The sequence below is a fragment of the Mesoplodon mirus genome, assembly GCF_964341445.2.
Source record: "Mesoplodon mirus genome assembly, chromosome: 2".
Taxonomy (NCBI): Eukaryota; Metazoa; Chordata; class Mammalia; order Artiodactyla; family Ziphiidae; genus Mesoplodon; species Mesoplodon mirus.
The window spans coordinates 60,033,649-60,051,062 of NC_138977.1; the positions used below are offsets into that span (position 1 = coordinate 60,033,649).

The window sequence follows — 17,414 nt, forward strand, 5'->3', positions numbered from 1 at the left end:
GAGGGGTTGTCCTGTGCATTGTAGAGGACTAAGCAGCACCCCTGACCTCTACCCATTAGATGCCAGTAGCAACTCACTCCCAGCCCCCTAACTCTGACAACCAAAAATGTCTCCAGACAATCCAAATGTCCTCTGGGGGTAAAACTGCCTCTAGTTGAGAATCACTGCTCTAACATTTACCTTTACTAGTTAATCTTTCTTGTTTTATAAAAAAACAAAAGCTGCCATGTATTTCATGGGACACACCTACACTAAAACAATTATTCATTTTTCACCTGAAATTTACTTGGGCATCCTGTATTTTTATTTGCTATATCTGGCAACTCTATGTGCGACAGAAATAAGATTTGGAATGCTACAGTCCCATGCTAGATATGTCCTTGCCCCCTTCCACTGCGCTCATCAAAACAAGCTAATGGATCTAAAACAGAAGATGTAGCAGAGATTCTTTGATAGCCCATTCTCTTCAAACCCCAGGGACATCATTAGGCCTTGTTGATCACAAACTGTACTGTGGTTCTATGAAGCACTTACCATTGGGGTCTTTCCTGAATAGAGTATTCATGACTGTAGCATGGAGTTTCACACTATTCCACTCTTTCACTATTAGTCCAGATGCCTGAAAACGTTCCAGTACTCGATCAACTAATTCCTGCAGCCTGGAGAAATTGAAGAAAGCAGTACAGAAATCTTAGTAAACTCCTGAACCCTGATTACTAATTCACATTTATGAAGCATCTACTCTGAGCCAATCACCGTACAAGGCCCTCAAAAGAAGAGGAAGTAAGTAAGGCTGCAGTCCCCATCATCATGAAGCACACAGCTTTGTGTGGACAAGACACCTGGAAACAACTGCACAATATCCTGGTGAGTGTAAGGGAGTGATCAACTATACTTGGAGGGGCCAGGTTTTCACAGGAGGTTTAAGCATGGCCTTGAAGGAAGATGGAAGTTTATGATCTTGGAAATCTTGCACAAGAAGCCAGGCTCAGCAGAGAGCTGTCTAAAAGAAAGTGCTTTATTGGTTCATCCAGTCACAGAACCAAAAGCTACTGTGGTTGATGTGTTTCTGCCAGGATCAAATGAGGTCTGGCATGACTCTCAGACATTTGCTCATTGGGAAGGAGCATGCACTGTGAAAACCCCAGCAGCCCTGGCCACTACATCAGTGTTCAATGAGGTAGAAGAGTAGTACCAATGAAGACAACTATAGGAAAATCCACAGGCCACATAACTGATGCCTCCAAATGGACTCCAGCTGGCTCTAAGCACTAAGGGTTCTGCAGTGGGTGAGCTCTATCTTGATGATGGCTGTTCATTCCAATACCTCCACCAGAAACAATTCTTGCACAGGAAGTTTTTACTCTGTTCCGGTGTTTTGATCAACAGCTTAAAGAACTCTCTTTAACATTTCTTGTAAGGCTGGTCTAGTGGCAATGAACTCCTTCAGTTTTTGTTTGTCTGAAAAACTCTCTATCTCCCCTTCAATTCTGAAGAACTTTGCTAGTTGCACCACTGAGAGGGGGTCATTATCCCATCGAGGATGTGGTGGAGCAGATCTTGGCCCTAGGCCTCAGAAAGCAGCCACCTTCTGTGACCACTCACTCATCTGATGGTGAAGTTCAGCCTGTGGCTTTTACATAGTGTGACCAGACGTCCAACCTGAGCCTGAAGTTCTCATTGAACATGGGTGCTGATGTGGAGGTCTGCATCAAATGACAGAGCAGCGCACCTGATAAGCGCAGGGAGCAGCCTGTTCCTTTCAACCTTTCCCTTGGCGTTTTTTGAGATTTGTGCTGCATGCTAATTGACTTCCCCAGCTCAAAATCTTTCATCCGTCGCCAGTGTACTAATGAACAATGGATTTAACATTTTTTAAGATTTTACATTTTACATGTACATACTAGTAATACTCTTTGTGCCACATACAACTTCTTTTCCCAGACGCAAGTGGCCCTGAGATATCTGTAGAGTTTGTGAATCTTCCACTGCTTCTTGGGCCATGGTAAAACACTGTAGCCCTGTGAGCAGCTTCTCCTTGAGCAGGGCTGGATGGGTCTGTTTTATGTGAGATGTGAGCCAAGCCCACCTTGCGTGGCCCATTTGTGGGAGTTTTCCTGAGGCCACAGGGCAGTCTCTCTGGTTGCAGCAGCTGAGTTGCTCAATGCCTGTCTCCACACGGATAGAGCAGCCTCTGGTACCCCTAACCCCCAGTTATCTTTCACCCATTCAGACATGGGCAAAACAACCCTTTTCCGCTTGCACTCATATGCTGCAGCAAGAGGGAGTTATCTTACCCTAGAGATTGAGTGAGAAGCACAAAGGATTCTTTTCCCTTTCATGTTTTTCAGGCTCCAAAGCTCCAAATTAATCTTCTTATAATTCTCACTTCTCTATCTTAATTGCTTTTATTTTGTCTACTAACCAAAGAATATTTAAACATGAATAAGCTATAATTTGTTTATTTTTTGGCCACATGGCATGCGGGATCTTTGTTCCCTGACCAGGGATCGATCCCGTGCCCCCTGTAGTGGAAGCATGGAGTCTAAACCACTGGGCCGCCAGGGAAGTACCAAGTAAGCTATAATTAATAATAATAAAATAAATACCCATACCCTCACCATCGACCTCCAGAAACAGAACACAGGGCTGGGACTATAATGATCAGACCATGGGAAGCCACAGAAATCTTTTAAAAGGGAATGGTGTGGTCAGCTACCCATCTGTGAAGCTGACTCTGCGGCACAGTGGAAAATGCTTTAGAAGGGGAAGAGACCAGCGGTACTGAGGTCAGCTAGGTGGTACTAATAGTAGAAATAATAACAAACACGATGTGTCACGCACTATTCTAAGCACTTTATATCTGTTAAATCGTTTAGTCCTCACGATAAATTATTATCCCTATCTCAACAATGAGGAAACTGAGGCGCAGAGCAGTTATAAAACTTGACTAAAGTCACACAACCAATAAGTGATAGATCCAAAATCAGAACCCATGCAGTCTGGCTTCAGAGGACAAACTTTAAGGTCCATGCTATAAAGTAGAAAGGGATGAAGATCTAAACTATGACAGGGGCAGTGAGAACTGAGACAAGGGAGTGGATTCAAAAGAGCTTGTGAGGGAGAGGTTGGGGCCCTCAGATACGACAGTGTTAGAGCAGAGGAAGCAGCTGAGAGCTACTCCCATGAGTTCACCTTAAATGAGCAGGTGGGTCACTGACCAAGGTGGGGAGTGGTGTATATAGTGTGTATACTTTTTCATGTGTGGCACCAGATTTCAAGTGGGACATGTCCAGGAGAGAGATGTAAATAACAAGCCTGAAGCTCAAGAGAAAAATCTGGGAAAAAGACACAGATCTGGGAGTTATCAGTGCAAAAAAAGTAGTTAAAAGCACGGGATAGATGCAGTCACAGGGTGAGGGGGAATCAGAGCAAGCAAGAAGAGAGCTAAGGACAGAGCCTTTATGGGACACTCGTATGTAAGGGGCAGAGAAGGAACCAGTAAGGACAATCGATAAGGATGAGGAACAAGAAAAGGAAAACTTCAGGAAGGCTGAAAAGAGAATTACAAGGGGTGCGAAAAGAGGAATAATCACTATAGTACAATGCTATAAAAAGTAAAGTACAAAAAGGAGCAAAAAATGCTTACTTATTTCTTACAATCAGAACATTATCAGAGATCTTTGCCAGAGCAGTTTCACTAGCACACTGGCAAAGGAAGCCTTATTGCACAGGACCAAGGGAGAGGCCAGACAGACGGGGAGGGGATACATGCACATGAACTCAAGAAACTTGCAAGGAAGGGAAGAAACTAATTGCCTCGGTAATTAGATACAGAATTGAAGGCAGGTTGTTTGTGTTTATTTTCAATGAGGAGAAAGAGTTGAAAATGCTTACTGACAACAAGAAACTATCCAACAGAGAAGATGAAACCTTAGGAAACAGAGGGGATCAACAGAACAAGATCTCAAAGGAGACAGGAAGGGCTGGTGTGGGAATGGGAATCATACAAAAGATGAGCAGAACACGCCCCTGCTCTTGAGCAGCTTACATTCTGGTGGAAGGCGACAGATAGTAAACAAATATACATATACGACATCAGGTGGCGCTAAGCACCATGAAGAAAACAAAATGGAAGAGAGGAAGGAGAAAGGGATTGAGGGTAAGTGTACTATTTTAGACATGGTGATCAAGTGAGGCTTCCCTGATAAAGTGACACTTGAGCAGAGACCTAAGGGAACAGCAAATACAGTCATCTGAGGGAGCATACTTGTGGCATGACGGAGGAACAGTAAGAAGCCAGTGTATGGAATGAAACTGTGGGGAGAGGTGATGAGGTGGGAGAGGAGGGAGGACCAGGTCACAGGGGCTTACATAGGCTCTTAGGCCCCTGTAATAACTTTGTCTTCTACTGAGTGAGGTGGCGAGCTTCTGGAGGGTTTTCAGCAGAAGAATGACACGATCCAACTGACATTTTAAAAGGAAACCTCTGGCTGCTGTGTGGAGGACACACAGTGGTAGAGGCAAGAATGGAAGCAGGAAGGCAGCTGAGAGGCTGTCGCAACACCCCAGCTGGTGGGCGTGGCAGCAGTGGAGGTGGTGAGAAGGGTGGTGGCTTTGCTAATATACTGCAGTCAGGAGTTGAAGGTGATTCTAAAAGAATTTTTGTCCTGAACAACTGAAAGAGTGAATATCAAAGAATACACCGCACTCCAGGTTCATGAGAAATTCTGTGGAGAGGGAAGGGCAGCGATGAAGTGGAGGCAGGCTGAAGCCAGATTGTGAAGCCTCCTGTGTGTCATGCAGGGCTGTAGTCTTATTTGGTAGACCTAGGAAAGCAAGACGGGGTTGTAAGAAGCAAGATATGCAGGGGAAAACTAAAGGCTTGGAAGCCAGTTAAGAGAGATGCTGTGCTTCCTTGCATAGTTATCTTAATTTTTTTCTGATTACAAAAATAATATATGTTTGTTATAGAAAAAATGGAAAACGCAGAAAACGACAAAAAGGGAAACAACCTTACCATAGACATATAAGCACTTAATTTTGTGTTAAATAATTTTTAAGTCTTTTGCTACAGATAGATAAACATAATTTTAAAAAGAACATTTTTCTATAACCTGCTTATTTAACTTAATATACCCTGAATATTCTCCTATGATATAAAATATTTTTCTCAAGTATTTAAACCAGCAATGAGAAGAGCTAACCAATAAGACATTAGTAAGGATGGAGAAAGAGGACTGATTCAAGAAAATGACTTTGTTCCCACATTCCTAAGGGGAAAATAAAATACATTCACAATGCATGTAACTCTGATTTTGCAGTTTAACTTACTTAATTGTGCATGTGGATCTCCAAGCCAAGACCTATATTATTGGGTCTAAAGTTTCTGATTAACTAACACCATCTCATAAAGTTTAAAATATTTTAAAATATTACAACATAACTTAGGTCTAAACATAACCAAGCACTGAAAAATGCACCTCAATTTCAAATCACAACAGAATGATGCCTCTCTCCTATTAAAGAAAAAGAAGTGCGGACTTCTCTGGTGGCGCAGTGGTTAAGAATCCGCCTGCCAATGCAGGGGACACGGGTTCGAGCCCTGGTCCAGGAAGATCCCACATGCTGAGGAGCAACTAAGCCCGTGAGCCACAACTACTGAGCCTGCACTCTAGAGCCCATGAGCCACAACTACTGAAGCCCGTGCACCTAGAGCCCATGCTCCGCAACAAGAGAAGACACGGCAATGAGAAGCCCGCGCACCACAACAAAGAGTGGCCCCTGCTCACCGCAACTAGAGAAAGCCTGCGCATAGCAACGAAGACCCAACGCAGCCAAAAATAAATAAATAAATAAATTAAAAGTAAAAGAAAAAGAAGTGGACAGGGAGCTCAGCTGTAGAGAAACAGGGAGCATGTAATACTAGAGGAAGGAAATTAAACTGACTAAATGAAAGAGTCCAGTTTCCAGCTTTGTCTTTCTGGCAAATTAAGATTTCTGCCTCAGAACTTTGAAGAGATTAAAGTCCTTTAAAACCTTCTAGTCTAACCTGCTCACTTTACACAACAGGAAACGAAGCACAGACAGGTTGAGTTGCTCAGTCAGGGCAAAGGGACCGGAATCTAAGTCTCCTGGCAGCCAGTTCTGCTCTGCTACAATTTATTGTGCAGTTCCACAAAGCCAGCTCTTTATGTTATTCACTGCCTTACCCTGGCACCCAAGTTAATACCTAATTGACATATCATCAGTGCTCAATGAATAGCTGTTGCAGGTATGTATGCATGAATTCATAAATGACAAATCTTTGGGGTTCTATTAAGACAACTTAAGGGTGCTTAGAAATAATCACTAAATTTCAGGCTGCTGTCATGGATAGTACATTTGACAATATGTCAGTATAATTTCTAACATTGTATATAGTCTTTCAATTCTTACTTCACTGATCCTTTCCTGGTTGACTATGAATGAGTCACAAAGCTTCTCTATACCTTTGCATCCTCTTAAGTGAATTAAAAATAATATAGGGTTGCTATGAGAAAAATAATAAATTACTCTTAAGCAGCTTTATCATTTAGATAGTGCTTTGTGTTTGAAAACAGAAGCCAATTATTAATGCCTTGAATCTGAGCTCTTAGTTTAAAGGCCTATAAGTGCTACAAAGCTCAAGTATTCCAGAGCCATCTTTATGGATGTGGAGTTGTACTGCAGAATGATCACTGACTCCCTAGAAAGTGCAAATTCCAGGCTTTTGTTTGGGCTTTTTTTCCCCCAAATTTAATTCAGCTCTATCCAATTAACATTTCTTGACTTCTTACTGTATACAGGCACCATGCTAGTCACTAAAAGAATTAAGAACTAAGCAAACATAGCTCTTGTCATTAAGGAGCTTACAATCTATTAAAATAACTATAAAGAGGACTTTGGTAATGACACAAGCAATACAAGGTGCTTTGGTAATTTAACTGTGGAAGACGTTACAGCTGGGTTGAGACCAGAATAGGTTACCAGGAGGATGGGCTTAGGACAGGAAGCTAACTGTACTCAATTCATCTTTGTAAATCAGCTGAAAAAATAAATGACTTAAGTAAACAAACATTCACTGAACATCGACTATGAGTCATGAATTATAAAAGCCACTGGATATATAATGCTGAATAAGACACTCCCTGCCCCCAAGAATCTTAAAGTCTACTTGAGAAAAAAGAAGGAAAGATAAGAAGAAGGAATGACAGCACTTGGACAAAAAGAGATGAGTAACATGAAAAAAATTTTAGTCACAAGAAACAACATTAACAAAGACACAAAGGATCATCAAGCAGTGAAGCGGGCTAGGGCTTGGGGCAAGTCCAAGATAAGTGGAAGATCAAGTTGAAATATTAAGTTGGTTTCATCCTGGAAGATACTGACTGCTAGATTGAGGAATATGAACTAATTCAAAGGATGATGTGAAATGATGGGAGATTTTTAAGCAAGGGTAAGTCCTACTGTATATAAGCTATGGCTTGGAAAGGCCTATGTAGTAGTAGATCATAGGATCTATAGACACTGACATAAAAGTAATGTCTAGGTTATGTTTTATGAAAAGAACAAACTATAGAACAATATGAATAATGTGATCCAGCTTGTATAAAACAATACACATGGACAGTGACTCTCAGCAGTATTTGCTCTGCTTACAATCTATTGGGGAGGAACACAGGGAGAGTCAGAGTAGGGGGAAAGAGAGCCATTTAATTTTCACTTTACCCACCTGGAAGGCTTTAATTTTATGAGAGAAAACAATATAAAAAGAAGAAGCTCAGCTATGAAAGGAAGATGGCAAACTGGAAGATGGTTCAGTGATGCTGAGCTGCACAGTTGTAGAATCTAACTACATCTCTCTCATCTTCCTTTCACCAAACTTCTCAAAAGAGTGGTCTGTCTCCAATTATTCTTAATCTCCTTTTTTTGCCCCACTATGAGCATAGGCTTTACAGTCAAACACAGCTAAGTCAAACCATAATTCTACCACTAACATGCACATACTGATTACTACTGACCTTGATGTGACAAAGTATACCAAGTGTATCTGAACAACTGTAACACTTGCCTGCTTTACGAACACTGTTTTTATTTTTAAACAATCTTACAGGTAAGCTAAAAGAAAATAAATTACTTATTATCCAAAAATAACCACTGATAAGATGCTTATATATTCAGACTAACTGGTTTATTTTTCTCTTGCTCTCTCTTCCCACTTTTGAGGGGAAAAAAGTAAATGTATATTTACAAATCGTTCTGTAATCTGTTTTTATGACATAATACTCTATAGTGAATAAGACAAGCCCCCTGCCTCCAAGAATCTTAGAGTCTATTTGAGAAAAAGAAGGATAAGAAGAAGGAAAGACAGCATTTGGACACAAAAAGGTTTTATTTCACTTTTGTTCTTTAAAGGTTTGTTTTTTTCTGGGTAAACAATTCCAGCTTGACAGTTATTTTCTCTAGAAAACAGTCCGCTGTCTTCTGGCTTCTGTTGTTGATATTGAGAAGTCCACTGTCTGGATAACTGTCCATCCTTTGTAGGTGACTTCTTTTAAGTTCTTTGTCTTCAGTGCTCTGCACTTCCATGCTGGTTTGTCTTGATGTGGATTTCTTTCTCTTTATTCTGCTTGTATTTATTCTTTTTTCTCTTATCTTTGCTACTGCCTCAACCCAAGCCCCTCTAATCTCTCCACATGGACATCTCATGTGACCCTACCTTTCCTTCATGATGTCTCATCCATACGTGGAAGTTGCTAGGCTTTTTCCTGCCACAGGGCTTTTGCTCTGCATTTTTTTTTTTGCCTAGAATTTCCCACCACCCCTTTGCCTGAAAAATCCCACTCCTCCAGACCTCAATTCAGTATCAATTCCTCCAAGAAGCTTTCCTTACCCTGCCCTCCCACAGTCTAAACTGCCATATTTTCTGTCTTAAAAAGAGAACCATTTTCCCCCTGCTTCACCTTTATCACACTTTGCAATGATATATTTACGTGTTGTTAACATCTGTTTTCTCCATTAGCCTGTAAGTTACATGGGGGCAATAACTGTGTCTGGCTTTACTGACCATTCTTGCTTTTTTTCCTTTGGCCTTGCGGAGAGGCATGTGGGATCTTAGTTCCCCCACCAGGGATTGAACCCGAGCCCCCTGCAGTAGAAGCGCAGAGTCTTAACCACTGGACCACCAGGGAAGTCCCTTTACTGACCATTCTATATTCACAGCTAGCACAGTGTCTGGCACACAGTGGGCATTTAATAAAGTTTTGTTGAATAAACAAATGACCAATGAAAATCAACATTCCTTTTACATGGCATATAACACTGCCTCTAGATCTGTACTTAGTATTTATTCCCTTTTCCTAACATGCTACTCCCTCAGCCTGCAAACTCCTTATTCAGTAAAGAAACCTGCTTTCTGAAGCCTTCCTTTACAAAATTTGCCCACACATGGGCAGAGTTTTGCTGCTCATTTATGTACCACTAGAATCTCAATCACAGCCCTCAACCTAGTGTATTCTAGTTACATCTGCCTCCTCCATAAGAAAGAAGCCCTAGGGTCTATTGCATCTCACATCCTGGGCATTTGAAAAATGCCTGAGGGAAAAGGGGACTGGAAATGCCCTGCAGGGTGGAATAATTGATGGTATCAGGTCTTTGAGGAGATAAGAAGGAATGGGGTCCCAGAATAAGTAAAGGGATTAGCCTCATCAGAGATAATGTATGCAATTCTTCAGAAAGAGAGTGAAATTGAGTGGGGTGGGTGTGATGAAAACAGGTAGACTGTGAGGGAAAAAGGAAGGAAGTTGACTTGGCTTCATGTTCTCAGTATAATGTGAGGAAGCTATTCTTCTAAAGTGGCAAGGGTGGAGGCCTGTGACAGTAAGAAACAGAAAGAATAGCCACTGTGTTCAATGCTTAAGTCTTAGCAACAGCTGACTACTGAGTAATTTGAATGCAAATTCCCTACACAGTCAGGTTTTACAAAATCCAAGGATCTATCAATAAGTGTAGCTACACTGTCCCAGCACTGTTTCCAGAGGAAAAATTTGATCTAAGTGGTTCCATTCTTTTAAAGGTCAGGCACTTCACAGTCAAGCATTTTAAGGGAATCTTTCATCTAAAATATATGAAATCATACAAAGAAACTTGACTGTGTTTTTATTATAACATGGCCTCTTCTCCATGCCTCTGCATTGAGCAGTGTCTCTTCACATAAAGAAACACAAATGACTGAATGTGCCTTAAAAATAGGGCCATGTCTTACTCATTTCTGTATCAATTTACATGGTCTTTCAAAATACCTTGCACACAGGGACTTCCGGGTAAGATGGCGGAAGAGTAAGACGCGGAGATCACCTTCCTCCCCACGGATACACCAGAAATACAGCTACACGTGGAACAACTCCTACAGAACACCTACTGAACGCTGGCAGAAGACCCCAGACCTCCCAAAAGGCAAGAAACTCCCCACATACCTGGGTAGGGCAAAGCGGAGAGATCTGCACACAGAGGATCGGTGCCGAGCGGCACTCACCAGCCCGAGAGGCTTGTCTGCTCGCCTGCCGGGGCGCGCAGCGCTGGAAGCTGAGGCTCGGGCTTCGGTCAGAGCGCAGGGAGAGGACTGGGGCTGGCGGCGAGAACTCAGCCTGAAGGGGGCTAATGTGCCACAGCTAGCCGGGAGGGAGTCCGGGAAAACTCTGGAGCTGCCGAAGAGGCAAGAGACTTTTTCTTCCCTCTTGGTTTCCTGGTGCGCGAGGAGAGGGGATTAAGAGCGCTGCTTAAAGGGGCTCCACAGACGGGCATGAGTCGCGACTGAAAGCGCGGAGCCCAGTGACGGGCGTGGGACGCTGGGGCTGCTGCTGCCGCCGCCAAGAAGCCTGTGTGCGAGCGCAGGTCACTGCCCACACCGCCCTTCCGGGAGCCTGTGCAGCCCGCCACTGCCGGGGTACCGGGATCCAGGGGCGGCTTCCCTGGGAGAACGCACGGCGCGCCTCGGGCTGGTGCAACGTCACGCCGACCTCTGCCGCTGCAGGCTCGCCCCGCACTCAGTGCCCCTCCCTCCCTCCCGGCCTGAGTGAGCCAGAGTCCCCGAAGAGGCTGCTCCTTTAACCCTGTCCTATCTGAGCGAAGAGCAGACGCCCTCCGGCTACCTACACGCAGAGGCGGGGCCAAATCCAAAGCTGAGACCCAGGAGCTGTGAGAACAAAGAAGAGAAAGGGAAACCTCTCCCAGCAGCCTCAGAAGCAGCGGATTAAAGCTCCACAATCAACTTGATGTATCCTGCATCTGTGGAATACATGAATAGACAACACATCATCCCAAATTGAGGAGCCCGGAGTCAGTGCTGTGCCTCTGAGGTGGGAGAGCCAACTTCAGGACACTGGTCCACAAGAGACCTCCCAGCTCCACATAATATCAAACGGCGAAAATCTTCCAGAGATCTCCATCTCAACACCAGCACCCAGCTTCACTCAACGACCAGCAGGCTACAGTGCTGGACACCCTGAGCCAAACAACTAGCAAGACAGGAACACAACGCCACCCATTAGCAGAGAGGCTGCCTAAAATCATAAAAAGTCCACAGACACCCCAAAACACACCACCAGACGTGGACCTGCCCACCAGAAAGACAAGATCCAGCCTCATCCACCAGAACACAGGCACTAGTCCCCTCCACCAGGAAGCCTACACAACCCACTAAACCAACCTTAGCCACTGGGGACAGACACCAAAAACAACAGGAACTACGAACCTGCAGCCTGCAAAAAGGAGACCCCAAACACAGTAACATAAGCAAAATGAGAAGACAGAAAAACACACAGCAGGAGAAGGAGCAAGATAAAAACCCACCAGACCTAACAAATGAAGAGGTAATAGGCACTCTACCTGAAAAAGAATTCAGAATAATGATGGTAAAGATGATCCAAGATTCTATTTCCCAGATCCAAAATCTTGGAAATAGAATAGACAAAATGCAAGAAACAGTTAACAAGGACCTAGAAGAACTAAAGATGAATCAAGCATCGATTAAAAACACAATAAATGAAATAAAAAATACTCTAGATGGGATCAATAGCAGAATAACTGAGGCAGAGGAACGGATAAGTGAGGTGGAAGATAAAATAGTGGAAATAACTGCTGCAGAGCAAAATAAAGAAAAAAGAATGAAAAGAACAGAGGACAGTCTCAGAGACCTCTGGGACAACATTAAACGCACCAACATTCGAATTATAGGGGTTCCAGAAGAAGAAGAGAAAAAGAAAGGGACTGAGAAAATATTTGAAGAGATTATAGTTGAAAACTTCCCTAATATGGGAAAGGAAATAGTTAATCAAGTCCAGGAGGCACAGAGAGTCCCATACAGAATAAATCCAAGGAGAAATACGCCAAGACACATATTAATCAAACTGTCAAAAATTAAACACAAAGAAATCATATTAAAAGCAGCAAGGCAAAAACAACAAATAACACACAAGGGAATCCCCATCAGGATAACAGCTGATCTCTCAGCAGAAACTCTACAAGCCAGAAGGGAGTGGCAGGACATACTTAAAGTGATGAAGGAGAAAAACCTGCAACCAAGATTACTCTACCCAGCAAGGATCTCATTCAGATTTGATGGAGAAATTAAAACGTTTACAGACAAGCAAAAGCTGAGAGAGTTCAGCACCACCAAACCAGCTTTACAACAAATGCTAAAGGAACTTCTCTAGGCAAGAAACACAACAGAAGGAATATACCTACAATAACGAACCCAAAACAATTAAGAAAATGGGAATAGGAACATACATATCGATAATTACCTTAAATGTAAATGGACTAAATGCTCCCACCAAAAGACACAGAGTGGCTGAATGGATACAAAAACAAGACCCATCTATATGCTGTCTACAAGAGACCCACTTCAGACCTAGAGACACATACAGACTGAAAGTAAGGGGATGGAAAAAGATATTCCATGCAAATGGAAACCAAAAGAAAGCTGGAGTAGCAATTCTCATATCAGACAAAATAGACTTTAAAATAAGGACTACTAGAAGAGACAAAGAAGGACACTACATAATGATCAAGGGATCGATCCAAGAAGAAGATATAACAATTGTAAATATTTATGCACCAAACATAGGAGCACCTCAATACATAAGGCAAATACTAACAGCCATAAAAGGAGAAATCGACAGTAACACAATCATAGTAGGGGACTTTAACACCCCACTTTCACCAATGGACAGATCATCCAAAATGAAAATAAATAAGGAAACACAAGCTTTAAATGATACATTAAACAAGATGGACTTAATTGATATTTATAGGACATTCCATCCAAAAACAACAGAATACACATTTTTCTCAAGTGCTCATGGAACATTCTCCAGGATAGATCATATCTTGGGTCACAAATCAAGCCTTGGTAAATTTAAGAAAATTGAAATTGTATCAAGTATCTTTTCCGACCACAATGCTATGAGACTAGATATCAATTACAGGAAAAGAGCTGTAAAAAATACAAACACATGGAGGCTAAACAATACACTACTTAATAACGAAGTGATCACTGAAGAAATCAAAGAGGAAATTAAAAAATACCTAGAAACAAATGACAATGGAGACACGACGACCCAAAACCTATGGGATGCAGCAAAAGCAGTTCTAAGAGGGAAGTTTATAGCAATACAATCCCACCTTAAGAAACAGGAAACATCTCGAATAAACAACCTAACCTTGCACCTAAAGCAATTAGAGAAAGAAGAACAAAAACATCCCAAAGTTAGCAGAAGGAAAGAAATTATAAAAATCAGATCAGAAATAAATGAAAAAGAAATGAAGGAAACGATAGCAAAGATCAATAAAAATAAAAGCTGGTTCTTTGAGAAGATAAACAAAATTGATAAACCATTAGCCAGACTCATCAAGAAAAAAAGGGAGAAGACTCAAATCAATAGAATTAGAAATGAAAAAGGAGAAGTAACAACTGACACTACAGAAATACAAAAGATCATGAGAGATTACTATAAGCAACTCTATGCCAATAAAATGGACAACCTGGAAGAAATGGACAAATTCTTAGAAATGCACAACCTGCCAAGACTGAATCAGGAAGAAATAGAAAATATGAACAGACCAATCACAAGCACTGAAATTGAAACTGTGATAAAAAATCTTCCAACAAACAAAAGCCCAGGACCAGATGGCTTCACAGGCGAATTCTATCAAGCATTTAGAGAAGAGCTAACACCTATCCTTCTGAAACTCTTCCAAAATATAGCAGAGGGAGGAACACTCCCAAACTCATTCTACGAGGCCACCATCACCTTGATACCAAAACCAGGCAAGGATGTCACAAAGAAAGAAAACTACAGGCCAATATCACTGATGAACATAGATGCAAAAATCCTCAACAAAATACTAGCAAACAGAATCCAACTAAACATTAAAACGATCATACACCATGATCAAGTGGGGTTTATTCCAGGAATGCAAGGATTCTTCAATATACGCAAATCAATCAACGTGATACACCATATTAACAAATTGAAGGAGAAAAACCATATGATCATCTCAATAGATGCAGAGAAAGCTTTCGACAAAATTCAACACCCATTTATGATAAAAACCCTGCAGAAAGTAGGCATAGAGGGAACTTTCCTCAACATAATAAAGGCCATATATGACAAACCCACAGCCAGCATCGTCCTCAATGGTGAAAAACTGAAACCATTTCCACTAAGATCAGGAACTAGACAAGGTTGCCCACTTTCACCACTCTTATTCAACCTAGTTTTGGAAGTTTTAGCCACAGCAATCAGAGAAGAAAAGGAAATAAAAGGAATCCAAATTGGAAAAGAAGAAGTAAAGCTGTCACTGTTTGCAGATGACATGATACTATACATAGAGAATCCTAAAGATGCTACCAGAAAACTACTAGAGTTAATCAATGAATTTGGTAAAGTTGCAGGATACAAAATTAATGCACAGAAATCTCTGGCATTCCTATATACTGATGATGAAAAATCTGAAAGTGAAATCAAGGAATCACTCCCATTTACCATTGCAACAAAAAGAATAAAATATCTAGGAATAAACCTACCTAAGGAGACAAAAGACCTGTATGCAGAAAATTATAAGACACTGATGAAAGAAATTAAAGATGATACAAATAGATGGAGAGATGTACCATGTTCTTGGATTGGAAGAATCAACATTGTGAAAATGACTCTACTACCCAAAGCAATCTACAGGTTCAATGCAATCCCTATCAAACTACCACTGGCATTTTTCACAGAACTAGAACAAAAAAATTTCACAATTTGTATGGAAACACAAAAGACCCCGAATAGCCAAAGCAATCTTGAGAACGAAAAATGGAGCTGGAGGAATCAGGCTCCCTGACTTCAGACTATACTACAAAGCTACAGTAATCAAGACAGTATGGTACTGCCACAAAAACAGAAAGATAGATCAATGGAACAGGATAGAAAGCCCAGAGTTAAACCCACGGACATATGGTCACCTTATCTTTGATAAAGGAGGCAGGAATGTACAGTGGAGAAAGGACAGTCTCTTCAATAAGTGGTGCTGGGAAAACTGGATAGGGACATGTAAAAGTATGAGATTAGATCACTCCCTAACACCATACACAAAAATAAGCTCAAAATGGATTAAAGACCTAAATGTAAGGCCAGACACTATCAAACTCTTAGAGGAACACATAGGCAGAACACTCTATGACATAAATCACAGCAAGATCCTTTTTGACCCACCTCCTAGAGAAATGGAAATAAAGACAAAAATAAACAAATGGGACCTAATGAAACTTAAAAGCTTTTGCACAGCAAAGGAAACCATAAACAAGACCAAAAGACAACCCTCAGAATGGGAGAAAATATTTGCAAATGAAGCAACTGACAAAGGATTAATCTCCAAAATTTATAAGCAGCTCATGCAGCTCAATAACAAAAAAACAAACAACCCAATCCAAAAATGGGCAGAAGACCTAAATAGACATTTCTCCACAGAAGATATACAGACTGCCAACAAACACATGAAAGGATGCTCAACATCTTTACTCATTAGAGAAATGCAAATCAAAACTACAATGAGATATCATCTCACACCAGTCAGAATGGCCATCATCAAAAAATCTAGAAACAATAAATGCTGGAGAGGGTGTGGAAAAAAGGGAACACTCTTGCACTGCTGGTGGGAATGTGAATTGGTACAGCCGCTATGGAGAACGGTATGGAGGTTCCTTAAAAAACTACAAATAGAACTACCATATGACCCAGCAATCCCACTACTGGGCATATACCCTGAGAAAACCATAATTCAAAAAGAGACATGTACCAAAATGTTCATAGCAGCCCTATTTACAATAGCCCGGAGATGGAAACAACCTAAGTGTCCATCATCGGATGAATGGATAAAGAAGATGTGGCACATATATACAATGGAATATTACTCAGCCATAAAAAGAAATGAAATTGAGCTATTTGTAATGAGGTGGATAGACCTAGAGTCTGTCATACAGAGTGAAGTAAGTCAGAAAGAGAAAGACAAATACTGTATGCTAACACATATATATGGAATTTAAGAAAAAAAAATGTCATGAAGAACATAGGGGTAAGACAGGAATAAAGACACAGACCTACTAGAGAATGGACTTGAGGATATGGGGAGGGGGAAGGGTAAGCTGTGACAAAGTGAAAGAGCGGCATGGACATATATACACTACCAAACGTGAGGTAGATAGCTAGTGGGAAGCAGCCGCATAGCACAGGGAGGTCAGCTCGGTACTTTGTGACCGCCTGGAGGGGTGGGATAGGGAGGGTGGGAGGGAGACGCAAAAGGGAGGGGTTATGGAAACATATGTATATGTATAACTGATTAAATTTGTTATAAAAAAAATAAAAATAAAATAATATGCTCATTGAAAACAAAAAAAACAAAAAAAAAAAAAAAAAAAAAAATACCTTGCACAAAGGAGGCATTCAAATAGTTTTAATATTGAATTAAATAAGAGGTGTACAAGTCCCTTAGACACTGAGATTTGGGGAGGGGACCTTACAAAACTTGTTTTTTTGTTTGTTTGTTTTTTAGGCTGCACCAAATGGCTTGCAGGATCTTAGTTCCTCGACCAGGGATTGAACCCGGGCCCATGGCAGTGAAAGTGCGGAGTCCTAACCACTGGACCACCAGGGAATTCCACCAGTAATGATATTAAGACACTTTTTTTCTCCAGTTTTATTGAGATATAATTGACATACATCACACACACAAAAACTGATTCGATACCATTCTTTTTTCCTCCCTTACACTCAAAATTCACTTCCATTGGAATTGAGATAGAAGATAACTGAGATCATCAATTCAAATTGAGATAAGAGAAACCTTCC

General features: G+C 41.3%; 1 protein-coding gene across 2 annotated transcripts in view; it reads right to left on the reverse strand.

Moving 5' to 3' along the window:
• ASCC1 (activating signal cointegrator 1 complex subunit 1) overlaps nt 1–17,414 on the reverse strand; it is a 93,078-nt gene that overhangs the window by 30,713 nt on the left and 44,951 nt on the right. For both annotated transcript variants that reach the window (XM_082611001.1, XM_082611002.1), the window contains exon 8: nt 535–659. In XM_082611001.1, the coding sequence (XP_082467127.1) occupies nt 535–659 (125 nt within the window). The remainder of the gene's footprint in view (nt 1–534; nt 660–17,414) is intronic.